General features: G+C 63.5%; 2 protein-coding genes across 4 annotated transcripts; one reads left to right on the forward strand and one right to left on the reverse strand.

Annotated features, from left to right (window-relative positions):
* Positions 1–933: 933 nt before the first annotated feature.
* ZDHHC8 (zDHHC palmitoyltransferase 8) lies at positions 934–16,400 on the forward strand. Of its 3 annotated transcripts, none has more exons than XM_081114205.1 (11): positions 934–1,136; positions 7,816–7,937; positions 8,112–8,269; positions 8,372–8,544; positions 8,729–8,831; positions 9,205–9,296; positions 9,464–9,605; positions 9,968–10,088; positions 10,161–10,270; positions 11,770–12,770; positions 15,542–16,400. In XM_081114205.1, exons 1-11 carry the CDS (start codon positions 1,033–1,035, stop codon positions 15,765–15,767), a joined length of 2,352 nt encoding a protein of 783 aa, XP_080970331.1. In that variant the 5' UTR covers positions 934–1,032; the 3' UTR covers positions 15,768–16,400. The 3 variants fall into 3 exon arrangements, with proteins under 3 accessions (XP_080970331.1, XP_080970332.1, XP_080970333.1); XM_081114206.1 differs by having other exon boundaries at positions 15,563–16,392; XM_081114207.1 differs by lacking the exon at positions 15,542–16,400 and adding an exon at positions 13,701–14,924.
* A 649-nt stretch (positions 16,401–17,049) lies between these two features.
* CCDC188 (coiled-coil domain containing 188) lies at positions 17,050–19,435 on the reverse strand (the record flags this gene model as incomplete). The annotated part of the gene is made up of 9 exons (XM_081114212.1): positions 17,050–17,236; positions 17,325–17,374; positions 17,606–17,654; positions 17,851–17,915; positions 18,037–18,096; positions 18,184–18,240; positions 18,355–18,459; positions 18,617–18,724; positions 18,902–19,435. The coding sequence occupies 9 exons, from the start codon at positions 19,433–19,435 to the stop codon at positions 17,050–17,052; spliced, it is 1,215 nt and encodes a 404-aa protein (XP_080970338.1).
* Between the last annotated feature and the right edge of the window lie 5,446 nt (positions 19,436–24,881).

The raw sequence follows: 24,881 nt of genomic DNA on the forward strand, positions 1-24,881 counted from the left end.
CTGCCCAGATGGTCCCGCCCACTCCGCGCCGACTCTGCGAGGCCGCGGGTCCACCTTAAGCGGCGTGGGCAGGGGCGGGGGGATTTCCTGCCGGAGGTGGGCCTGACCACGGGCCGATCCCACGCAGGGGCAGAGTGCCCGGTGCTTCCTGAGGGGTGCTCCACCCTGCCTCGGGGGGCCGAGGGACGCGCCTGCCCCGGGGCCTCTACCCACCCACACCCCAGGCCTGCAGCTCGGGCCAGGAGGCAGAGGGACCACTCCCCCTGCCCTGAGGCTGTCCGCGAGCGGTGCTGCTCCAGCCCAGCGGCCCGAGGGCTGAGCGGCGGGACGGGGATAAACACCCAAGGTGCCCGCGCAGTGTCACCGCTGACCCCCTGGTGGGGGAGCCCCCGAGGAGCCGGGCCTGGCGCTCCCGAGAATGGCCTGGAGCGGGGGCATCGCCTGCCCGCAGGCACCCGCTGCTCGGGGGCGTTCAGGGAGCGAGCGGTCTGCAGAGGCCCAGGAGGGGCCTGCGGGCTGGACACAGGGTGCCCGGTGTCCTCTACAGTGTCCAGCTGGTGGGCAGGGCTTTGCAGGTGCGACGGCTGTGGCTTAGAGAGCCGCGGGCACTCGCTAGACCGGGGCACCGAGGCGAGGAGAGGCCCGCTTTCTGAGCGTCCCGAGCGCCGCGCAGGAGGCCGACCCGGCTCCACCGCGCGCGCAGGGCCCGGGGCGGGAGCTCGGGAGCCCCAGGCTGGGGTGGGCTCTGCAGCCCGCATCCCAACGAGGGCGTGGTGGGGCGGGAGGGTCCTCCCGGGCCTCTGGCCCCGCCCCGCGCCCCCGCCCCCCGCCTCCCGGTCCACCTTAAGGGGCGCGCTGACATCAGTGCGCCGCCGCCGCTCCGCCCCTGGGGTGGGATTTCCTCCTCCGCCGCCGCCGCCGCCGCCGCCGCGGGTCCTGCGCCGCGTCCAACCCGCCCCGCCGACCCCGGCACGACCCCGCCGGCCCCGCCCGTCAGGCCCCGGGGAGGGATGCGGCGGCGCGGCGCCCAGGATGCCCCGCAGCCCCGGGACGCGCCTCAAACCCGCCAAGTACATCCCCGTGGCCACCGCCGCCGCGCTGCTGGTCGGCTCCAGCACCCTGTTCTTCGTGTTCACGTGAGTCCGCCGCGTCGCCGGGGGCGCAGGGGCCACAGCCCGGCCAGAGGGATAGGGACCAGGGGCAGGGACCGGGTCCAGAGGGCTGGGCAGGACAGGGCTGGCACCAGGGGTTTGGGCAGCGTGAGCCCGCACCCTGGGCTGAGGCCGTGAAGGTGCCTATCCTGGGCACCAGGAAAAGGTGAGTCCTGTGTGCGGGGACACCCGTGACCCGTGGGCACCTAATGAGTGTGCCAGGCAGGCCCTGGGTGTGAGCCGCTGGGCCTGGGCAGGAGAGTGTGTGCAGTGGCTGCCCAGGGTGTGGCTGCAGCCCTCCCCTCCCCACAGGCTTCAGGAGGGACGTGGGCTGCCCGGAGCCACCAGCCCTTCCTGCAAGGAGCTGAGGATGTGTTCGGCCCCTCTCCTGGCTGTCCGGCCAGGGGCCAGAGCCGCGTTGTTCCTGAGGAGGTGTGGTCTAGCCCATCTGCCACGTGCCTGCCCCACGGCCCCCAGTGACCCTGGCGTGGCAGCACCCTCCTCCCTTCCTTGACCTTCATAGGAAAGCCTAGTGATCGCAGCTGGAGGGCCCAGGCCAGGCCACACCCAGGGGCACTGGCCATGGCGGGCTTTGGAACCCTTGAGGCCGAAGGCAGGCTGGGCTCTGGGCTTTTGCAGCTTTAGACACCGGCTGGCTCACAGATCGGAGTGGTGCTGGCGATGCAGCTCCCGCCCCGTGGTCATGCCCCTCCCCGCCCCCCAGGTCTCCTTCTGGCACCAGGAGGGATTGGGGGCCCCAGACTTCAGCCCTGCGGGACTGTGACCACCTCCTTCCACAGGTCCCAGGCTTAGTTAGGCACAGCTCTGGGGACCAAAGTAACCTGGGGACCTGAAGCCAGTGGGACCTCTGTTCAGAGGCAGGTCAGCCCCCGAGAGAGAGTGAATCGGAGGCGGGGTGGACAGGGGCCGGCATGGCCCCCTTTCACATTAGCCAGAGCGAGCGTGGCTGCCCTGTGTTTGGTGGGTCTGCACTGGGTGTCTGTGGAGGCGGGAGAGCCCTCTACCTGGACTCCAGAGCTGGGTAGGTGCCACCGGCTGCCAAGAGCGTGTTTAAAAAAGGCCTGTGTGGACGGGCTTATTTCTGGCTTTGGTGAGCAGGCGGATTCGTGTCACTCAGAAGCTGCTGACTGTGGGGCAGAGAGGAGAGGGGCAGGTGGGCAGCAGACACCGGAAGAGGGGTGGCGCGTCCTGCTGGGTCTCCTGCAGGGGTGGGGCCCAGCGCAGTCCTGGCTCTGGGGTCGGGGTGAAGGGTTTGAGGGGGGTCTCTGCGTGACCATCTCAGTTTCTCATTTCCTACGTGCAATGTAGCATTTTTTTCCTCCCAACTTTCAAAGTAATATGTGTTCTCTATCGAGCACTTGTGAAATGCAGGAAAAAAAAAAAAAAGACCATTTAAAAAGAAATTGAAATTGACCTCACCCCAGAGAGCCATTGTCTCTTTCTGTAGGCTCACCTGGCCTGGTGTCCAGCGCTCGTGGTGAGGTTGTGATTTCAGAGGGCTCTTACTCCCTGTCCTGTGAACTTGACCCACCCCCAGGCCGTAGGCTCCAAACCTGCTGCCCGCTCTGCACCCTGCCCCATGCCAGGTCTTCCTCTGTTCTCACAGATGGGGGTCTGGATTCAGGGACGTCGTGCTAGGAGGTGCAGGGTTCCTTTGGGGTACCACAGGTGGTGCCTGCCTCCTGCCCTGTGTATGGCTGTGTGTCTTTGTGGCAGGATGGGGACCCGGGGGCACTAGTCGGGGTCCCGGTGGAGTGACCACCTAGCGAAGGGAGCCTTGCTCATTCCAGGACAGGGCTCCCTGTAGCCCGACCCCGAGGCCACATTGTTTGGGCCCAATGAACCCTGGCCTGCCCCTGCCCTGGTAGCTGGGTCCCTGAGAAGGGGGCTCTGTGGGGCAGACCCGGCCCATTCATGCCGGCACAATATGCCGGTTCTGGGCAATCGGGGGTCCAGGCGGTCCCCTTCTCAGGACTGGCCTTTCATCACCCCAGTACCCATGCTTCTGCCCTGTTTCTGCCCCAGGCCTGCCCCAGACTCAGACACGTGCAGGGAGGGAGCAGCTCTCCTGTGCCCTCTCCCCGCCCTCCAGCCCACAGGGTTGTCTTTCTGCCTTTGATCCTTGGACTTCACTGGATGCTGAGGGCCCCAGGCCCCGCTGTGCACCAGTAAACATGAGATGCCCCCCTAGGGCAGGTCCACACAGGCAGCAGCTCCTGGTGTCATGCGAGGTGAGGAACCACGCCTGGAGGACCAAGGCCAGCTCATTGAGGGGGCTCGGACCCTGTTGCTAGGACAGTCGGTGGCCTGGAAAATATGCCAGGAGGTTGGAGTATCCCTCCTCTGAGAATGGGGAGCACATCGCAGGGCAGGTTCCCAGAGGCCCTTCTCTTCCAGGAAGCCTTCCTAGGTTCCTGCGCCCCAGAAGCTCTTCACACTGGCTCAGTGCCAGGCTGGGACAGGTGTGAGGGTGTGTGGGAGGGTCCAGGCTTTTGCCCCTGCCCCTTACTCCTCCCAGAGCCACTTTGCAGAACGACGGAGACCCTGTGAAGATGAGAGAACTGGGCTGCTTGCCAGAATACCAATGCCTGGGGCTGGGCCGGGCCATCATGCCTATGTCTGGGGCCAGTGGGTTGACTTCTGGGATGTCGGGGCTGGTTCCCAGGGTGGGCCTGAGCCCTCCCCATGCTCAGAGGCCCAGACAGGCAGCAAGGCCCGGCCTAGGACAGTGGGAGGGCCAGCCCAGGACCAGGCCAGACCATGGTGGGTCCTGGTGGACAGAGCTGCATGGGGAGGGAGGACTTGGTGTGAGCCCCTTGCCAGGGCTTGTTGCATGTGGCCTGGGGTATCCCTGGCCCTCTGAGCCTCAGTTTCCCTCTCTGTAGGGATTAGGTGGGTGGGTGCAGCTGGCCAGAGGCCTTTCTGGCCTGATCAGGGCAGAGTGGCCACAGACCCTCTGGTGCTGGGTATCCATGTGCGTGAACACAGACTGTTAATGATGAACCCAATTTAAATGAAAATGTCTGAGTTAAAAATTTCAGTCCACATTTAACTTTGGTGAGCATGCTGCCCTTGCATAACCTCCCACGCCCTTGGGAGGTGTCTCCCTGTTGGTCCTGGCAGGACCTGGGGCCTCGACATGTGGGGGAGCTCATAGCCGTGGTGTGTGGCCCTGGCGCTGGGGAGGCAGGGGCTGGTCAGAGAGGAAGGCTCAGAGCTCCGACTCGTTCGCCCCCAGCCCTGGCCTCACTCTGGCCCCAAGCTTAGCTGTAGGCAGCAGGGCGAGCCTATGGTGTACCATCCGCTGGGTGGGAGTGGCGTTACTTCCCTGTGGGCAGAGGGGCCCTCCTGGTGCCTAGGACAGACTCAAGGTGGGCCGAGCAGTGCTGCCTGCCGGGTCCTGCCCAGAGCGTGTGTGTCCCCACACATCCGTGTGCTTACCTGGTCACAGAGCGAAGGGACGCCCAGAGAGGTGGAAGGGCAGCGAGCGGCAGCCCAGCCGGGTTGGATGGGGCTGGGGTCAGTGGGAGGAGAAACGTGTGTTCACAAGTGCATACGTCTGTGTTTATGCAGGTGTGCCTATGTGGCCATGTATGTGTAGCCATGCAGGTGTGCTAGTGTGTGCACAAGCGTGCACATCTGTATGTTTGTGCGTCAGGTTGAGCACATGTTCACGTGTGTTCACGGATGCATGCCTTTTATGTACACAATTATGTGTGGACATGTGTCTCTGTGCATGCTTGTTCAGCGTCTACTTATGTACACACATGTATGGAGCATGTTTATGTGTCTCTGTTCTGAGCACATGTGCATGCATCTGTCCCTGCGTGTTCACATGTGTACATGCATATGCATGTGTTTGCATGGGCTCTTTCATCTTTCCTCCCTTAGCCCACATGTTTCCCGAGGTGGCTGAGTTCCAGGCCTTGGCAGCATTGGCCAGTGAGCCATACCCCTTAAGCGTGAGCCCAGCCTGAGCTCCCTTTAAGGCATTTCCTGGTGGGTGAAGGCCACCTGGGGGAAGACGGGGGTGGGGGGACGGAGGACAGGATCGCATGGGAGTGCGTAATCTTTGGGTCTGAATCAGTTTGGGGGGATGGAGATGGGAGGCAGAGTGGGCAGTGGCTCAGGTCCCAGTCAGAGGACCTGCACCCCTCCCCAGCCTACCCAACACCAACTAAGGTCTGTACCCTCCTGGGTACGTGCGGCCCAGGCAGTGGTAGGTGCTACCCACAGTGGACGGAGGCCGCCCAGCACCTCAGTGTAAGCGTTGGCCCATCACAGTGCAGATTTCCAAACCTGGCCCCAATGCTGCCCAGCTACACCCCAGTCTTAGGCATCTAATCAGGGCCACTGTCTAGCCCATGTGGCCTGGGTGTCCATCAAGGCTCAAGGAGGACAAAGCAGTACCGGCTGCCCAGGTCAGTGGGAGCTCTGGTCAGCATAGGGGTGGGGGCTGCCCAAGGGGTTCAGCCTATGTAATGGCTTGAATCCCAGCTCTGACGCAGACTTGTCCTAAGGCCTTGAGCATGTGTCAAGCCCTCCGATACCTGCTCCTTATCCGTAAAATGGGAAGAGAAGCACCCCACACCCCCTACAGCTGGAGGATGGAATGTGTGGTCCATTGTGCAGGGCAGGTAGGCGGTGGGTCTTGTGAATTCATCAGCCAAACCTGGACACGGTGGTGGGCGGGGCTCACACTCTAGTCTCCCCCCGTGTCCTGCCTTCAGTGCCCACCTGCCTGCTGTGCTCAGTGTCTGCACATCTCCTGTCCTCAGCCCGCCCCAGTGCATCCTGGGTTCCCTCGGCCTCTTCCTTTCCCAGAACAGGCTGCCTCCACTGGCCTCGGACCGTTCAGGTGCACGAGGGCCCGTATTTGCTTTAATGCTTTCACTGTCTTGAAATTCTTCATACTTTTTAAACAAGTGGGACATTTTCATTTTGGCAGGTTACGTGGCCAGCCCTTCCCAGACGGTGCCATGGGGAGCTGGTTCAATCCACCCGTTTGGGGTGCACAGTGCTCCACTTCTCCGTGGGGGCCGGGCATGTGTGAAAAGCCCATCCCCACTGGCATTTGGGCCTGTGCCCCCACCCCTGCCTTGCTGGGCAGACCATGCCTCAGGCGCCCACTGTTGTCTTGCTGAATGGGTCACATTGAGCGCTGTCTGTATGCTAGGCTCCAGCATGCCGGGTGGGAAGTGTGGAAGGTGTGGAAGGTGTCTGTTGGGGGGTACTTGGGGCCGCCCAGGAAAGGGGTGGCAGAGGAAGGCCCTCCCGGCTGAGGGAACCCCGTCCTCAGGCTGTGCATCCACCTCCATGGTGGGTCCCGGAGAAGGGGAAGGGGTAGCTCAGGCTCCCGGTGCCAAGCGTGCTGCTGTGGGAAGGGAATCTTTAAATAGCTTCTTGCTTTCCACTAAAAATAGCGAAGTTCTGCTGCTATGGAGGTGGTTGCCGGGGTGGCGGGGCTGGCCTCTGGCCAAATGAGGCGTGGGTGCGCCAGTGTGGCCTGTACGCGCTGGGTGACAGGCAGGGCTCATAGTCAGGGCTGCGGCGGGGATCCCCGGTGCCCCGCCCCCCGACTTCACAGTGAGCCTCGGTACTGGGAAGAGAGCAAACCCCCTGAATGTCCCTGCTTGTCACAGCAGCCAGGGACCATGGGGGAGATGGGGAGCCTGAGGCCAGAGGGGCTTTGTGGGTGCTGAGTGAGGGGACTCAGGGACCCACTGTGAGTTGGGGCAGGGGCCAGAGGCCATGTGCCCAGGGACTGGCGGGGGCTCTGGTTAGGTCCCAGGAGAGCTGAGGAAGATACTGTCTGTGGCAGAGTACCCATCAGGGAGGTATGCGTGACCCTTACAGGGCAGCAGGAGTCTGGGAAGGCTTCCTGGAAGAGGGGGCAAGTGGTGAAAGATTTCGAAGGGGTGGGGGCGTCATTCTTTCCTAGAGTCTCCCAGCGTTCTGCATTGTCATGTGGAGTGTAAGGTGACCTACTGAAAAGAAGGCGCTGCCAGGTGGCCCAGACTCTGAGACTGCGCCCCTCAGGGAAGAGCAGGGATCACCCCACTTTGCATTCACTGGCTGAGAATTGGGGCTCCTCACACCTGAGGATCTCCAGGCTCAGGGGCCCCGCTGGGCTGGGACAGGTCTAGGTGAGGATGCAGGTGGCCTGAGCTACCTGGTGGGTCACTGGCCTCTGCCAGGCACGGTGCGTGGACAGAAAGGGCTCATTTCCCTCCGGGGAGCCTGGGAAAGGTGCTGGGTGCGGTGGGAGGACACGGGTGGGCTCTGGCCACCCCTCCTAAGTCGTGCCACCCCAGGCCTATGGCCTCTTTGAACCTCACTTTTCTCAACTGTGAGTTAAATTCCCAACAGCTACCAGGGGGCTTGCTGGGGTTAGAGCTGGCACACAGAGTCCGTGCACCATGCACAGCGTGCATAGCCCAATGGTTGAGCAAAGGAGCAGCAGGCAGGTGGGCAGGGGCCTGCCGGGACCCACAGCAGCATGGCCTTCCTGGCTGCCATGCTGAGCATCGACCGTGGCCTTGAAGGCCTGCACGTGCATGTACCTAATTTCTCTGCCCCCAAGTCCCCTCCTCACCCGCCTGCCACACTCCCAGACCCAGCCCTGCCCTGCTGTGCCACACAGGTGCCCGTGGTTGACACGTGCTGTGTCCCCAGCCGTTCCCGTCTACAATGGCATCATCTTCCTCTTCGTCCTGGCCAACTTCAGCATGGCCACCTTCATGGACCCTGGCGTCTTCCCCCGAGGTAGGACCTTGTGCTGGGGCAGGTCATCCGCTCTCTCTCACTAGAGTGTGAGTGGCTGACACGGGGAGAGTCTTTGGTAGGGGGTTCCTGACGGGTGGGCTGGCAGAGATCGGGGAGGGGCTCTCCTGCCAGGGAAGTCACTTTCCTGCCACCACCCTTGGCTCTGGCCCACAGCGGATGAGGACGAGGATAAGGAGGACGACTTCCGGGCCCCGCTCTACAAGAACGTGGATGTGCGGGGCATCCAGGTCCGTATGAAGTGGTGTGCCACCTGCCACTTCTACCGTCCACCGCGCTGCTCCCACTGCAGCGTCTGCGACAACTGCGTAGAGGTGACCGCCCCGCCATCCCATCCATTCCCCTCCTGCCATGTCCCTCACCCCCCGCGCCCCCCGCCCACCCACCGTTCACCCTGACGTGCTGCTCCTGCCCAGGACTTTGACCACCACTGCCCCTGGGTCAACAACTGCATCGGGCGCCGCAACTACCGCTACTTCTTCCTGTTCCTGCTGTCCCTCAGCGCCCACATGGTGGGTGTCGTCGCCTTCGGCCTGGTCTACGTGCTGAACCACGCCGAGGGGCTGGGAGCTGCCCACACCACCATCACGTATCCTTGGCCCGACCACAGAGGCAGTGTGGGCTGGGGGCACATTCTCAGGGAAACAGACTCGGGTGGGTCAGCTGCCTGGGAACCCCCAGGGGGTGGGCTGCCCTTTCTGGATGGGTGGGAAGTTTGTCCACAGGCACCTGCTCTGTGTCTTCGTCCTTGGCCGTTGGCCTTAACGGGCCAGCATGGCTGTCATGTGTGTGGCCGGCCTCTTCTTCATCCCTGTCATCGGCCTCACCGGCTTCCACGTGGTGCTGGTCACTCGGGGGCGCACTACCAATGAGCAGGTGCAGACCCTGGGTGGGCCATGCTGTGACAGGGATGGGGGTCCCCGATGCTGAGAGGGTCAAGCCTGCACTGGGACCCTGGGGGGTCGGGGCAAGGCTGCAGGGGCACTCACTCAGGTGGCCCGTGTAGGTGGGGGAGGCTCTGGTCCAGTGCACCCAGGTGGGGTAGGGGAGTGGAGCTCTGCCACTGCAGCCACCAGTGACTCGGGGCCCGGAAGTTCCACAGCTCCCTGCAGGGACAAGCTGGGGTGGCCTGGGTGGGGCTACCACTGGCCTGACCCTGACCAACCCAGGAGGAACCCCAGCTGTCCCTCTGCCCACGGTGGGCTGGGCCCCGGGTAGCCACGCTGGCTGAAGGGCCCCTTGTCCGCAGGTGACGGGGAAGTTTCGTGGGGGCGTGAATCCTTTCACCCGAGGCTGCTATGGGAACGTGGAGCACGTGCTGTGCAGCCCCCTGGCTCCCCGGTGAGGCCTGGGTCGGGTGTCGAGGGGGCCTCTGCCCGGGCTCAGGGTGGGCAGCTGCAGACCCTAAGCCTGGTCTACTTCTGCCCTTGGCAGGTGGGGCTGGCCCTGCCCTCGGGATACGTTCAGACTGGGTCGGCCTCGCCACTGCCCCCTCTTCCCCGGTGCAGGTATGTGGTGGAGTCGCCCCGGCTGCCGCTGGCTGCTCGCCTGAAGCCGCCCTTCCTTCGGCCCGAACTCCTGGATCGAGCTCCTCCGCTCAAGGTCAAGCTTAGTGACAACGGGCTGAAGGCTGGCTTGGGCCGAAGCAAGGTGGGGGCCCTTGAGTGGGTAGGAGATGGGGGGAAGGTCAGACCCTTGAAGGCGCGAAGCAGCTAGGTTGGAGGGGCCTGGAAGAATGGAGGGCGGAGGAATTGGGCAGGTCCTGGGGCAGGTTCGATGTCCCAGGGCCCCAGGGAGGCATGGTCCAGTGCACCCAGGTGGGGTAGGGGGGTGGAGCTCTGCCACTGCAGCCACCAGTGACTCGGGGCCCGGAAGTTCCACAGCTCCCTGCAGGGACAAGCTGGGGTGGCCTGGGTGGGGCTACCACTGGCCTGACCCCAGCTGTCCCTCTGCCCACGGTGGGCTGGGCCCTGGCCTACGCTCTACCCACCACTGACCGTGCCCCCTCCCAGTCCAAGGGCAGCCTGGACCGGCTGGATGAGAAGCCACTGGACCTGGGGCCGCCACTGCCCCCCAAGTCGGAGGCTGGCTCATTTGGTGGTGACCGGCAGACCCCACGCCCAGGCAGTGCTGGTGAGGAGGGGCTGGCCAAACGAGGGGAGGGGCATGATTGACCCTGGCCTGACTGTGGTCCATTTCCCCCAGAGAGCGCCCTGTCGGCCCAGAGGACCAGCCCCCCAACACCCGCCATGTACAAGTTCCGGCCTGCCTTTCCCACAGGTCCCAAAGCGCCTTTCTGTGGCCCAAGCGAGCAGGTGAGGAAACCTGGCCCTACCCCTGATGCCCTGCCTGGGCGACCCCACCCCCAGAGGCCTCACCTGTGGGAGGCCCTGCCGGGGGCATGGAGGGTGTCAGCAGGATCCCACTTTGCAGAGATCCCAGCTAGGGCCAGTGGACGGGAGCGGAGCAGGGTGTCCTGGGAGGGGCTGGCGCAGGCGGTCCTGGCCCTACTCCCTTGGCCGGCACTGCCTGCTGGCCCAGTAGGCGGCTGCCCCCAGGAGCAGTATGTGCCAGGATGCCAGGAATTGCACCATTAGTCACTCGGTCAGGCCCACGGGAAGGCTTCAGAAGAATCTGAGATTGTTTGAGAAAGCACATTATTTGCCCAAGTATAAGCATTTTGTGCTCACTGTGGAGCCATCGGCGGCCCTGGACTGCCAGGAATTCCCAGGAATTCCCCAAGCGTTCCCAGGCTGGCCGCCCTCCTTCACAGCCATTGAGAGGCAGCCCTGTGGCTGGACCAGCACACCTCGACCAGCCCCCACCCCCCAGGACGCCCCTCTTCTTGGGGCCCACTGGTCTCCGCAGTGACCCCGAGCCTCTCTGGCCGTGTGCAGTGGCCCTGCCTGGGGATAGGGGTGGGCTTTGGGTGCCCTCATCCAGGGCACCTCCTTGCGATTGTCCTGGCTCTTACAGAGGGCCTGGGGTTGTCCCCCTGAGGCTGGCCCCTGAGGTCACATTTGTCCCCACCCATGCCTCTTCTGTTTTTTTTTTTTTTTTAATTTATATACATTTTATTGATTTCAGAGAGGGAAGGAAAGGGAGAGAGAACTCATCAATGATGAGAGAGAATCATTGATTGGCTGCCTTCTGCACACCCCCTACTGGGGTTTGAGCCCGCAACCCAGGCATGTGCCCTGACCTCGAACTGAACCTCGACCTTCTGGTTCATAGGGTCATAGGTCAGCGCGCCACCACTGAGACATGCTAGCTGGGCTCTGTGTTGAGGTTTTGCAGGTTCTTGTCTCCAGCCTGAGCCTCGAATCACAAAGACCCTGTTGCTGTGGCTGTCCCGGAGCTGGGGGGCTGCAAGCACACTGCCCTGGGTGTGTGTAGTGGCCAGTTGTGGCCCTGTTGTGCCCCGACACTCAGAGGTGGGGCGCCCAAGAGAGGGCCCTGGTCCCTGTGTGGTTATGACATCTCCTCGAGGTCCAGCTGCCGAGGCTGTCCCTGCACACCCCACCCCCACCCCCACCCCGGGTGTACGAGCTGGAACAGTGTGTGCACCCTTCCCCGGGGGGTACCACCTGGGGCTGCTGCTCTGCTTCACCCCGCCCCCCACTTCCTTCTCTGGTGGACAAGGAGCAGGTGGTGTGGCCAGGGGTTGGAGAGCTTCTGGGACGGCTTGTCGGTTGTACCTGCCACCACCTAGATGTCACTAAGTTTGCAGCCTCCACGTGGGCACAGAGCATCCGGTGACCAGGTGGGGCGTGGCGGGTGGGCAGTGGCAGGCGTGCACCCTCTCTCCCTGCAGGTCTCAGGCCCCGACTCGCTGACTCTGGGGGAGGACAGCCTCCACAGCCTGGACTTCACGTCTGAGCCCAGCCTGGACCTCCCTGACTACCCCCCTGGTGGTCTGCACACCACCTACTCGCCTTCCCCTCCGCTCAGCGCTGCCGACACCTTCTCAGGGGCCTTGCGATCCCTGAGCCTCAAGGCGGCAGGCCGGCGGGGTGGGGACCACGTGGCCCTCCAGCCCCTGCGCTCTGAGGGTGGGCCCCCGACACCCCATCGCAGCATCTTTGCCCCCCACGCGCTGCCCAACCGCAATGGCAGCCTGTCCTACGACAGCCTGCTCAACCCCGCCTCGCCCGGTGGCCACGCGTGCCCCGCCCACCCCTCAGCCGGCGTGGCCAGCTACCGCTCGCCCTACCTGCACCCTGGGGCTGCGGGTGACCCACCGCGGCCCCCGCCCCGCAGCTTCAGCCCCGTGTTGGGCCCCCGGCCCAGGGAGCCCTCGCCTGTGCGCTACGACAACCTGTCCAGGACCATCATGGCCTCCATCCAGGAGCGCAAGGATCGGGAGGAGCGGGAGCGGCTGCTGCGCTCTCAGGCCGACTCGCTCTTTGGCGACTCGGGCGTCTACGACGCGCCCAGCTCCTACAGCCTGCAGCAGGCCAGTGTGCTGTCGGAGGGCCCCCGGGGCCCTGTGCTGCGCTACGGCTCCAGAGATGACCTGGTGGCCGGACCGGGCTTCGGAGGCGCCCGCAACCCCGCCCTGCAGACATCCATGTCCTCGTTGTCGAGCACAGTGAGCCGGGCGCCGAGGACCTCCTCCTCCTCCCTGCAGGCAGACCTGGTCAACAACAACGCCCCGGGACCCCGGCCAGGGAGCGGCTCCCACAGGTCTCCCCTGCGCCAGGGCCCCGCCTCCCCGCCCAGCACTCCCCGCTCGCCCTCCTACATGGGCCCCAAAGCCGTTGCCTTCATGCACTCGGACCTCCCGGAACCACCGCCCTCGCTGGCTGTGCAGAGGTGGGTGCTGGGGACTCTGCAGGTTTCCTGGCAGGGGGCAGTGTCTGGCTGGCTGTGGGATCTCTTGGCTGAGCAAGTGCGGGTTGTCCAGAAGGCCTGAGGCCACCGGTGGGGTGGACCTTCCCTGCCTGGGGGGTTGTGCCCCTCCAAGGACACCCTGGCATGTCCCAGGGTGTGGCACGATTTGCATCTTAGCCTAAAGCTCCACATTCCCGCCAAGTTAGCACAGACCCCTGCCTGGGGTCCTCCAGGCCTTCTTCCTCAGGAGATGGTGCTGCTGTCCCTGCTCAGGAGGGTGGGCATGCAGCTTCCTGCTCAGAAGGGCAGGTGGGCCCAGGCCCCCAGGGAACATAGCAGCATCTTCGGGGCATCACCCACCGCCTTGAGCACAGGCCAGGGCAGGGAGTCTTGTTGTGGGTGTAACAGGTCCAGCAGGTGGCAGCTGCAGAGGCAGGGATGGCAGCTGACGGAGGGAGGGCCTCCTGCCCTCATGAGTGGACAGCGAGGTCATTGCTGGGCAGCCTTTGGGGCAGGAGGGAAGCCCCTCGTTTTCCCAGGAGGCAACAGGGAAGGGCCGCACAGGCATCACTGGGCTTCCCAGCTCAGGGCACCAGGACCGTGCAGAACCAGGGGCTTGGCTGATGGTGTCCACCTGGCCGCCCCATGCGTATGGTCTTGCCAGTAGGGGGACTAAGGGTCCTCGGGGTGTGACAGCTATTCTGATATCTGTCGGTCCTGTGACAGCACAGCCCTCCCCCTATAGGCTCGGTGTGGCCACCCGTCTTGTGGGTGGCACCTTCTGAGCTCAGAGGCGTGGCTAGCCAGGGCTTCGTCTGCATCATCTGTCCTGTTGCCTCACTGGCCTCTGTCCTGCCATGGTCGGTCCCTTGTTCACCGTGTGTCTGCATGTATGTGTTTGCTTTGATGCAGGGACCACCCTCAGCTGAAGAACCCCCCAAGTAAGCTTAACGGGCAGTCCCCGGGCCTGGCCCGCCTGGGACCTGCCGCCGGCCCCCCAGGGCCCTCCACCAGCCCCGCCCGGCACACACTCGTTAAGAAGGTGTCTGGCGTGGGTGGGACCACGTACGAGATCTCCGTGTGAGGAGTGACAGCCACCCATCCGCTGTGGCACCACGGGGACCAGGACCCCCCAGCGGCTGCCCCCCACCCCCGACTTCTCTGCCTGACAGAGGAGGAGGCCCAGCAGGTGTGGACGCATCAGCAGGAGGGAGAACCACGCCTCCACGCGTCTGTCCCTCGGTCTCCACCTGTCCATCCACTTATCTGCTCACCAGGGTGCGGCCAGGCCAGGGGCCACCAGCTCCAGGATCTGTGTTGGTGCCCTTGCTCCCATAGGCTGGGCCTCGAGGGTCACGGACTGCATCTGCGTGGACTGCACCCATGTCCCCCTGATTGTCACCAAGCCAGCCCCCACCCAGTCCCTTTATAGAAGGGTCACTGTGGCTCGGAAACGGACAGAGGGGCCTGGGTCCCTGGCCATCCTCCGGACTGAGGGCCCACCGCCGGGCTGACCCTAACCGGCCGCCTTCAGGGACCCGCTGGAAACTTCTAGTGTGGTGAGGCCGCTGCTTCTGTGGGGAAGGCCAGCCCTGGCCCACGGCCACCCGGCTCCAGGGCTACTCTGGGTTTTGACAGGTGGATGGACAGACGGACAGACTGCCAGCCGTGGGTGGGGTCCTGGCTCCATGTGTCCCGTCTCGCCCAGCTGGCGGGCGTGTCCCCATGTCTATGCGCTGAGCTGCCATGCCACGCCCCATGTGTTAAAGCTCGGGGCCCCGCGGCCCCACTGCCGGGAAACTCGCTGTCATTGAAGCCTTAACCTCTGCTTTATGCTCTTGTGGTGGCACCGGGGGCAGGTGGGAGCAGGCACAGGCTGGACGCTGCGACAGGGGCCTCTGAGACCAGGAGTCCCTGCCCTGCCAAACGAGATTCTCTACCCCAAGGCATGCAGAGTCGGGGCACCAGAGCCCCGGCGTCTGCGTGGGAAGCACATGGGGAGGGGGTCAGAGCTCTGCCTGGCGCCAGGGACCCGAGAGTAAGCACACAGCAGCGTTTGCTTGCGTTGTGTCTGTTTTATGTTTTTATATCTACATCTATATATCTATAATTTTATTAAAAAAAGAAAAAGAGTCATTTCGATCCTTTCCTTGAGCAAGGCCAGGGCTGTTGCTGATACTCAGGGGCTCTGGGGTGGGGGTGGGGGTGCGGGTGCGGGGGAGAGCCATCCAGGCTCCAGGAGAGGTGGAGGCCGGCAGTGTGGGATCGGATGTTCCGTGTGGGCATTTCTGCTGACTTAAGCGGAGTTGGAAGCCTGGGAGGTGGGGGCTGGCCCACAGGTCTTTGGCTGACGAGCGTGCGGCTCCCCTGGGTCTGCGTCATTCCTGGCAGCGACAGGGCTTTTGGAGAAAGACTGGGGCTGCAGCTGCCCCCGGGGCCCCCCCAGGAACCCAAGGGCTCGCAGGAGATGAAGGAGGGGGTGTACCCGGGGCCGCCCGCTGCCTGGGGGCCCTGCGGTGGCTGTTGCCATGACCTGCAGCTGCATTTACTGGCCCTTCACCTCTGCCTGCTCAATGTGTTGGGGGGAGGCATCGGGAACGCACAGCTTTTCAGGACTCACAGCTAGGCAGAGGGGGGAAGGCGGGGGTTGGCCCCCTGTGGGGGGTACCCCAGACCTTGGACCCCTGCACTGGTCAGCCTCATGCTGACCTCCACCTTTCTGCTTCTCTCTCATGGGACGCTGCGGCCCGCAGGGGGCGAATCGGCACTTATAGCCATGGATGGGGGCGTCGTGGCCTGCCCAGGGTGCCCCCCGGCCTGCACCTGTGCCGCCTCGGCCCCCCTGAGGACCGCCCACTGCTGCAGGTCCCCTGGAGCCCAGCTGCTGGGGTGCTTCCCCGAGGAGCTGTGTGCCGCCTGCATATGGCTGCCTCCAGCCTTTTCCCCCGCCTCTCGGGGCCCACGCGGGACACCAAGTAGGCACCTATGGGAGAGTAGGGAGGCCAGGCTGCCACGGACCCTGGGGGTGTGGGCTGAAGGGCCAAACCTTGACCGACTCCCTACCCACCGGGGTCCGTGACCAGGTGCCCGCCCACCTCTGGAAGTTCCCATCTGCTGCAGGGGGTCCGACACCCCAGGTGGGGGCCCTGGAGCTGCTGGGACCTGCACGGCCTTCCTAGGGTGTCACGCCATCACCTGACCTCCCTGCTGACCAAGCGCTTTAGACGTCACTTCCTCCCCAGGAAGCCCAGACCTCTGTGTCAGGCTGGGGTGGGGGTCTCAGATTGCCCTGGTCACTGCACTCCCCCTCCCCGAACCCAGTGCAGATGCCTTAATGTCCTGGAGCCACCAGCCTGCTGAGCTGTCCAGGCCCTGCCTGGGCAGGAGGAGACCAGCCGCCTGGCCCAGTGAGCCCGCTCTGCCCAGGCCCTGCCCGCAGTCTCCACTCCTCCGCTCTGAGGTGGACACTTGGGCGCTCGGCACCTTTCCCTGCTTCGGCAACAGCCCTGCCTCTCCCACTTGGGGGTGAGCAAGCCACAGAGCTCCTATTCTAGAAGGTATTCCCTGCCCCAATTCAATGCCCTAAATAAAATGTTTGGTGTTCACCTCCATAGCTCTCTCCACCAACGTGGTTCCCTGTCCTCTGAGCCTTGGTCAGTGCCAGGAGGCTGGACTGAACAGGGACCCTGGGTTGAGGAGGGCGCAGGAGTGGGGTGGGCGGTGGTGGCCGGGTGGGTGTGGGGAGCGGGGTGTGGGGTAGTCTACTGGACAGGGACTGGAGTCATGTGCGAGGTCTGAGGTTCAGGCTGAGAACCCGACCCCTGATGAGGGTGGAGGCCTGGGGATGCCCAGTCCTCACTCAGTGAAGACCCTCCTGGTCATACCCTCTGCTCAGGGCCCTCTTGGTGCCAGGGGCAACCTGGGGGCTTGCTGTGGAGGGGCTGCCATCCAGCAGGCAGGTAGGGCATGAAGGCCGAGGTGGGGTGCCACCCTGAGGGACCCCCACTTTAAGATTAGCTTCAGGATGCAGTCAGGTTCCCCCCATCTCCATGGAGACAAGCTCAGACGCTGTGTGTGTCACCACTGTATGTCCAGCCGCAGGCCCAGCCCTCCGGACAGATCCCGCCGCCACCCTTCTCCGAGGCTCTTGGCAGGACGGTGTGCACGGCAGTGCTGTGGGCAGGGGCTGGCTCGGCTGCTGGGCACCCGGGGCCGCGCTGGCCACCTGGCCTCCTCCTCACTGGGGCCTCTGGGCCTCCAGCTAGAAGGGCAGGAAGTCGTCCACCTCGAGGCGCAGGAATGGGTCCAGTAGGGCCCGGAGCTTCCAGACTGCAGCGCGGCTCAGCAGGGGCGGCACCAGCCCCTCGAAGGGTGTGGGGTCCACCACGTACACGTAGGCGGCGGTGCAGGCCAGCAGGGCGCCCAGCAGCAGCCTCAGGGCCAGCAGCCTGCGGGCGGCGGTGGTCAGGGGGCAGGGGCACCCGTGGGGCAGCCCCGGGGGACTGGACTCTGCCCACACACTCACGCACCACCTACCAGAGCTGGCCTTTGAAGCCCTCGGAGCATCCCAGCTGTGGCCGCGCCTTCTGCGGGGGGAGCAGCCAGTCAGAGCCTGCCCTTCCCTGTGGGATCTGGGTGCTGTGTGTTTCTACTCCCCAGGCCCAGGACGGGCACCTGCAACCGTGTCTACCCGGTGAATCTGACCACGTAGCTCCTGGTGGGGCTCCCACCCTGGGGCCTCTTCCACTGCAGCCCACCTCTCCCCTCCCCAGTTAGGGCCGTCAGGGGGGGAAATCGGGAGAGGGGCGGGGGCTTACCGATATGCACAGGTCCTTTCTTGCCTGGGTGCGGCACTGGGCGCGATCCCTGGGGAAGGCGTACAGTCAGGGCCATGGGCACTCCCTACACCAGCCTGGCACCACCCCTGGTCTGGTGCCGCGGAAATGGGGAGGGGTTAGGGATTGGTTTGTTCCAACCTGAACAGGACACCTGCACCATCCCAGCTCAGTGAGCCACCCTCCCCCCCCCCCCCCCGCCCCCAGCCCCTGACCACACACATCACCCCAGAATCTCCAGCTGAATGTCTTCCATCTGGTCTAGCACGCCCCGAATATCCTTCTTGAGGTTCTAGGGGACAGAGGGGCTCAAGAGTCCTGCACCCCTGACCGATCGCCCTGCCTCCCCCCTCCCCTCCCCCACTCATTTCCTGCCTCCCCCACCCTCTAGGTATTGCTCTTCGGGGACCTACCTGGAGCCCGGTGGCCTGGTTGTTCAGGGCCATGTGTACCTCGGCCACACCATCCCACACCTGGTGGGGGGAAGGCTAGGTCAGGCCCCAAGGATGTGCCCTACCACGTGGGTCCCCCAGCACCCCCCACCCTGGCCAGGTGGGCACCTCGGTAATGGCCATCTTCTTCCTCTCAAAGGACAGTCGGATCTGCTGCAGCTCATTCTGGGGGAGGAGCACAGGATGGGCATGGGGGCGGGGCCACCGGTGGTCAGCTTCTTCCTCCTCCACCCACCTGGCACCTGCCCCCATCCCCCAGGGCCCGTTCCAGGTGCCCACCTGGGACTGCTGCACGAAGGACTCCTCGCCCCGGCACAGCTCCCGCCGCAGCACCTGCAAAGGTGCCCTGTCCTCCAGGGGCCTGGTGCCAGCCTGCTCACGGGGCTGCGGAAGAGCCCTGGGTCAGCCTCAAGGTTGTGGGCAGCCTCTGTGGTCATGGACTACTTGGGATCAGGAGTGGAGGGTGTGGTGCGTGGCGTCGCAGGGTCCGTCCTGACAGTAGCCGAAGTCCTGCTGGACCCTTGCTGCCGCCATTACTTACCCAGGTCAGGGCTGTGCAACTCGAGTGCTCCGGGCACAGCGGCAGGAACTGCTGCCCCGGTCCCAGGAGGGCCCCCAGCTGCTCTCGAAGGTCCTGGTTCTGTCTTTTCTGGGGGTGGGAGGCAGAGAGATGGATGGGGCTGCTCATCACAGCTATTTCTTGGGCAGGAGACGGAGGCAGCCTGGGCCTGGGGCTGAGGAGGTCCGGCAACAGCTGTGAGCTCATTGCACAGACAGGTGCCAAGCCTGGGGCCAGCCCCGCGGCCCTGGCTGGCGCCTCACTCACCAGCTTCTGGTTCTCCTGCTCCAACTGTAGGAAGGACTGTTCAGCAGGCCCCAGGGGCCCGCTCTGGAGCTGGGAGGAGGCTGGCCTGGGTGAGGCTGGGGTCCCTGCCCCCGGTGACAGGTGCTGGCACGGGAAGGATCTGGGCCCTGAGCTGGGGGCTCCCTCCTGCCTGGATGACCCCTGCTCCCTTCCCGAGTGCAGGGACCAGCCCCACGCCAGCCCTGCCTCCATCTGTCCTGGCCTCGCCCCTGCTGGGTCTCGTGGTCTCTGCCTCTGCATCTCTCCCTCTTCACTTGCGATAAAGCCCCCAGGTCCTTCACTGCCTACGCTGGGCCCCCCGCCCCCTGGCCCCGGGGCTGGGAAAGTTCCGGAAGACTCCACTGAGTGAGTGGAGCTGAGAGGCACCAGGCAGGGCCACCTCACAAACCCCTGGCAGGGTGGTTCGAGGCATCCTCCGTGGCTGCTTGAAGTTGAGGGCTGGGAGCATTGGGGGTGGGAGTGGCCATAGGGTCCCAGGGTTTTCGGTCCCTCCATACTTCCCTATGACCCCTTCCTGACCCTAGGTCCAGGCTCTGGCCTGGCCAGACCTACCACTCTCTGACTGAGGCCCTCCAGGCATCACAGCTCACAGGTCCGCCTCAAGGCATTTGTCACAAAGGTCTGGACACAGCTAGGGAGGTCATAATGGGTGGGGTAGTAGCCGGAGCCTGGCTGGCAAGGCCCCTCCCACCACGCACCCCTGTCCCTGAAGTGTCCTCTCCTAGTCACCCCTTCTGCATCTTCACCCCACTCACCCTCCACATCCCATCCTCCCCACCCCGCCCATCCCACCCACTCACCTTGGCTATTTTCTTAAAACATAGAACATAATGCAGACACACGGTTAAAACAAAATCAAACAACAAACAAGGTGTCTGGTGGGACCCTCCCGCACACCTCAGTCCGCCCTGCTGCCCCAGCCCCCACAAGGCTGGTCTGGTCGGCGAGATCCTTCCGGGGGCGGCTGCATGTCCCCGACGGGCGGCACCGGGACCTCTCCTCCCTCCCCACGCAGAATAGATCATCCCACAGCCTGGCTTTTTTTACCTAACACATCGCCAAGTTTTATTTTATTTTATTTTCAGGTTTTACTTATTTTTAAATAAAATACCTTATTGAACGTTCACTTTAACGGTCCCGTCAGGACGACTGTTCTCCTCTCCTACAGGTGGGGAAACTGAGGCATGAGGACATTTAGTCGCTTGCCCGGGGCCACACCCCTGTTCAGTGAGAGGATGGGATTGGAGCTAGCTCTTCACCGCTTCGGGGGTCTGGTACCCACGGCGGAGCACGTGTCCAGTAGTGGAGTCCGATGGGCCCCTGGTCGGGTCTCCATCCTTCTCTCCAAGGTTCCATCACGCCATCCGTGGGCCGCACCTCCCCCCACCCCCCCACCGGGGCCCTGTTTCCGTGACCTCTTTCTCGGCGCCCGCCCTTGTTTCAGGGAAGTGCATCCTCGAATAACAGCCTCCAGAAGGTGGATCAGAGGAAACGCCAGTCCCCGTGCAGCAGCAACAGCCACAGCTGCCTCCTCTCCTGTGCGCCTGGCCCTCTGCAACCTGACTGTGCCCTCCTCACCCCAAGAGACAGGGTTCTCGCCCTGGCCAGTTTGGCTCAGTGGATAGAGCGTCGGCCTGTGAACTGAAAGATCCCAGGTTCGATTCTGGTCAAGGGCACATGCCCAGGTTGTGGGCTCGATCCCCACTAGGGGGCGTGCAGGAGGCAGCCAATCAATGATTCTCTCTCATCATTGATGTTTCTCTCTCTCTCCCTCTTCCTTCCTCTCTGAAACCAATAAACACATATTTAAAAAGAAAAAAAAAAAGAGAGAGAGAGAGACAGGGTTCTCTCTTCACCCTGGACTCTGGACCGGCCTGGGAACCACTGGGCCAATGGGTTCTTCTTTTTTAATATATATTTTTTTATTGATTTCAGAGAGGAACGGGGGGGGGGGGGGGAGAGAGAGAGAGAGAGAAACATTAATGTTGAGAGAGAATCATTGATTGGCGCCTCCTGCACGCCCCACACTGGGGATCGAGCCCGAAACCTGGGCCTATGCCCTGACCGGGAATCGAACCGTGACCTCCTGGTTCTAGGTCCGACACTCAACCCCTGAGCCACGCCGGCCGGGAGCCAATACGTTTTTAACATATTGGCAGTTGGGCCTGACCTCTTGCTGCTCTGGGGACCCTCTGGTGTGCGGAGGCCTTGCTATAGCATCATCGTCATGGGGACAGAGGCTCCGTCATCTCAACCGGAGCCCAGGGGGCCCTTGAAGAATGGCCCCGAGGGCGGCCAACTCGCCGAGCCCTGGGCTGAACCGCTTGTCTTAGCCGTGATGGTTGGGCATGGCCTGCCACATGGGGATAGATCATGAGGCTCCTCTTGGGTCTGAGAGCATCTTACTCTGCCCTCGTATTTGTTGGGTGTTTTCCCACAGGAGTTCGAGGCGGGCCCGTGGTCCTCGGCGCTGCGTGAGCAGCGGGCTTGGCTGCTGGTCTTTTAAATCCCAGCAATCTGGGTTTAAGTTGACGATGCATCTCGATTGTTCTCTGAGAGCCCCTGTCTTTTTTTTTGCGTTTTGCGGAGCGTCTTGTTCTATTTTAGGAATGAAGTGGGTTTTGTTTCCTTCATTCTTTCTATTCTCTCTGTGGTTCATTTTCTCTATTTGTTCTTGGGACTTCCTAGTAGACACTGTCCTCAGATGCCTGGCTGGCCCACCCCTGTGCAGGGAGGAAGGGAAGAGCAGGCTGGCGCCTCACCCAGCCCCCTGCAAGGCAGGCCTCCGACTGTGGGCAGATGTCTGTTTGCTGCAGCTAGATCTGCGCGTGGAGCGGGGAGGCTTGGCGAGTTTGAGCAGTTGTGTGTCACCTGCTACCCCTTCGAGGTGCTGGGTAGTCACTCCAAGCTGCCCCCTAACCAGCCCCAGGTTCCTGCCCTGCCTCATCCACACCCAGGCTGCCCTGCGAAGTCAGCCTCCACTTCCCATCCGAAGTTTGTTGAAATCCCTCGTCTGAAGGTGCCTCTCTCCTGTCCTCTTTGCCGGGCGGGTGGATATACTGCAGGGACGCCCGGTGTGGGCCGCTCACCAACAGAGGAGGTGCGTGCACAGTCCACTGGCCGTGACTGGCTGACACACGTGGGCCCGGCCCCAGGGGTCCCTGCCGTGTCTCCAGGGCAGGGTGGCCTCTGCAGCCCCCAACGGCAGGCTCTGGCAGGGGAGGGGTGTGTGTGTGGGGTGAGCCGGGAAGCATGGGCCTGGAGCCAAGTTCAGGCACCAGCTGCCCTCGGAACTGCCGGCCGGGGGTCTGCTCAGCCACCCAGAGAGGAAGGAGCCTCCTCCCCCGCCCCCCGTGGCCTGGGCCCTGCCACTCCTCTCTAGAATCGAACGGGTCTCAGGCTGTGCTCCTTCGGGAGAACTGGGGGTGGGGGCCAAGGAAGGCCTCTTGGCTGACATCTGGGGTGAGGCCGCCATGGAGAGGGGGTGTCCCAAAGCCCTGGGTGGCTGGTGTGGGGGAGAAGGTGAGGTGGGGGCTGCTGCCTGTACTCAGTGCCCCTGGGCCCACCAGATGCCAGTAGTGCCCGGAAAGGCGCATGGGGAGAAAGATGGTCTTCATGGAGACTGGTCCTCACAGACCTCAATGCAGGGGTCCTCAAACTACGGCCCGCGGGCCACATGCAAATACAAATATTGTATTTGTTCCCATTTTGTTTTTTTTACTTCAAAATAAGATATGTGCAGTGTGCATATAGGAATTTGCTCATAGTTTTTTTTTTAAACTATAGTCTGGCCCTCCAACGGTCTGAGGGACAGTGAACTGGCCCCCTGTTTAAAAAGTTTGAGGATCCCTGCCCTATAATAACAGCAGCAGTAACACAGGCTGCCTGGGGGCGGGGTGTGGTGGTGGGGGGGAGAAGGTGGTGCCTCCTGTCTCCCCAGGGGCATAGGCCAAGCTGAGAGGCCAAGAAACAGGGGCAATCTCCAGCGGGTTTGAGGAGATGCCTGGGGCTCCTGGGTGACACAGGAGCCTCGCCCCCAACCGTTGCAGCCTCCCTCTGCTTGTGACCCTGGGGATCCTCCCTTCCTGGCCTGCAAACTCCGCGCTGCCTGACACACCCACACCCTTACCAGGCTGTGTCCCCAAGTGGGAGGCTCAGGCCCAGCCCTGAAGACCCACTTCCCTGTGACCTCCCTTCCTACCCCCTTCCTGGTGCCCTAAGCTGGAGAAGGCCCCAAGGGACAGGGAGTTGGGGCTCTCAGAGGGAGAGGGTGCTGGGGGTCCATCGTGGTGGCATTTCCCAGAATGGGGACAGATACTCTAATGTATGCAAAGCACCCCGAAAATCATGGGGGTCCTGCATGGGGGTAGCTCCAGGATGGGGTCCTGGGCAGGCAGGATTGCTGGCCACGGGGGGAAGGTTTGCCTCCTGCACAGGGTGGGGAGCACCAGGTCATGCCCTGCCGCCCCCCCTGCCGCCCCCCCCCCCCAGCCCACTGCCAGGTAGTGCTTTACCCTGCCTGCCCGTTGCCATTGCAGCTGCTTCCTGCCTAAGTTGCTGTGACCCCCAGTGGCCGCTGGGAGCCAGGGGCTCTTAAGCAGGCCTTGGGCAGGGAAGAGGGACAGGAGGCCCACCCCTTCCTGCCCTGCGCGAAGCACGCCTGCCTGGATTCACGGTGGCCTCGGCATTCGATGCCCCGCGCTCATGTCCGAAGCTGAGAAACAGGTTTGGAGCAGATGGAACTCGGGATCGCTGGGCCAGCCCCTCAGGAAAAGTCCCGTCTCTGTGCCTCCAAACCTGGGCTCCTGGCCCAGACCCTCCCCCTCTAGTCCTCAGGGCCACCTTGTGCGTCCCTGAGCCCCTCAGGCTCCCTGGAGCCACCTGGGCTGGGGGTCCCCCTTACCTGCGCTTTCAGGCTATTCTTGACCCTCAACCCCCTGCCAGAGCCAGGGGATGAGCTGTCCTTTGCGCTGCGTGTAACACACAGTGGGCGACCCGTGGCTGGGCCCATGGTTGTTTTGCACCTACCAGGTACCCCCAACTCACTCAGCCAGGAGGATGGGCAGACCCACCGGGTGTGATGGTGTGAGAGCCGGGGCAGCCTGGGGAGTGCCCACCCCATCCCAGGGCCAGAGGGCAGACACACGCCTTGTTCTCTGAGTGCCGGGTGGCTCCCCTTCCCAGCCTGTGGGGCAGCCCTGCAGGATGGAGAACTGGCTGGGTGGGCCCTGGGGGTGGGAGTGCAGGTGAAGGTCAGGGGAAGGTCAAGGGCTGTGCCCTGAGGTGCTCCCAGAGTGGCCCCATTTCTGAGGCTGAGATGGGGGTCGTGCTCCTGTGTCTGCCCTGTCCCCGTGTGGCTGATCCGCTCCCAGGGCACGGGCCATGGCAGGCCATTTGTTTTCCCTTCCTGGGTGACTCTCTGAAGACCGCTGCTCATTTTTTATTTAAGGATCAGGGAGATAATAGGAATGTCAGGGAAATCCTCTCAGGGGCACACAACACCAATAAATTACCATCAGCTGGGGCGCCGGGGACGCCAGGCCGGGAAGGTGGCCGTGCTGGGGGCTGCCAAGGCTCCTGTGCTCCAGGACGGGTGACTGGACGTGCCCACCCCTGCATGAGCCCAGAGACACCCCCCCACCTTCCCCTGCTTCCCCAGAGGATCCCAGCCAGGCAGGTGCACCCCCTTCTCAGCATCCCTATGCTCATCTGTCCCTGCTAGACAGACGGTGGTGCCTGCGGAGCCAGCCTGGCTGGAGTGACTGATGGTCAGTGCCAGGGCCGCCTGACCAGACCCTCACTGGGTCCAGAATCCAGGATGCCGGCCCACCTTGCTCTTCACTCTCTGGCCCAAAGCAGCTCTTGCTGGGAGTGGACAGTGCTGGCCATGAGCTCCTGGGGCCCGTCCCTGCACCCAGGAAACAGGCCCAAAGGGGCTGAA

Source organism: Myotis nattereri (assembly GCF_964212035.1).
Source record: "Myotis nattereri genome assembly, chromosome: 19".
Classification (NCBI taxonomy): Eukaryota; Metazoa; Chordata; class Mammalia; order Chiroptera; family Vespertilionidae; genus Myotis; species Myotis nattereri.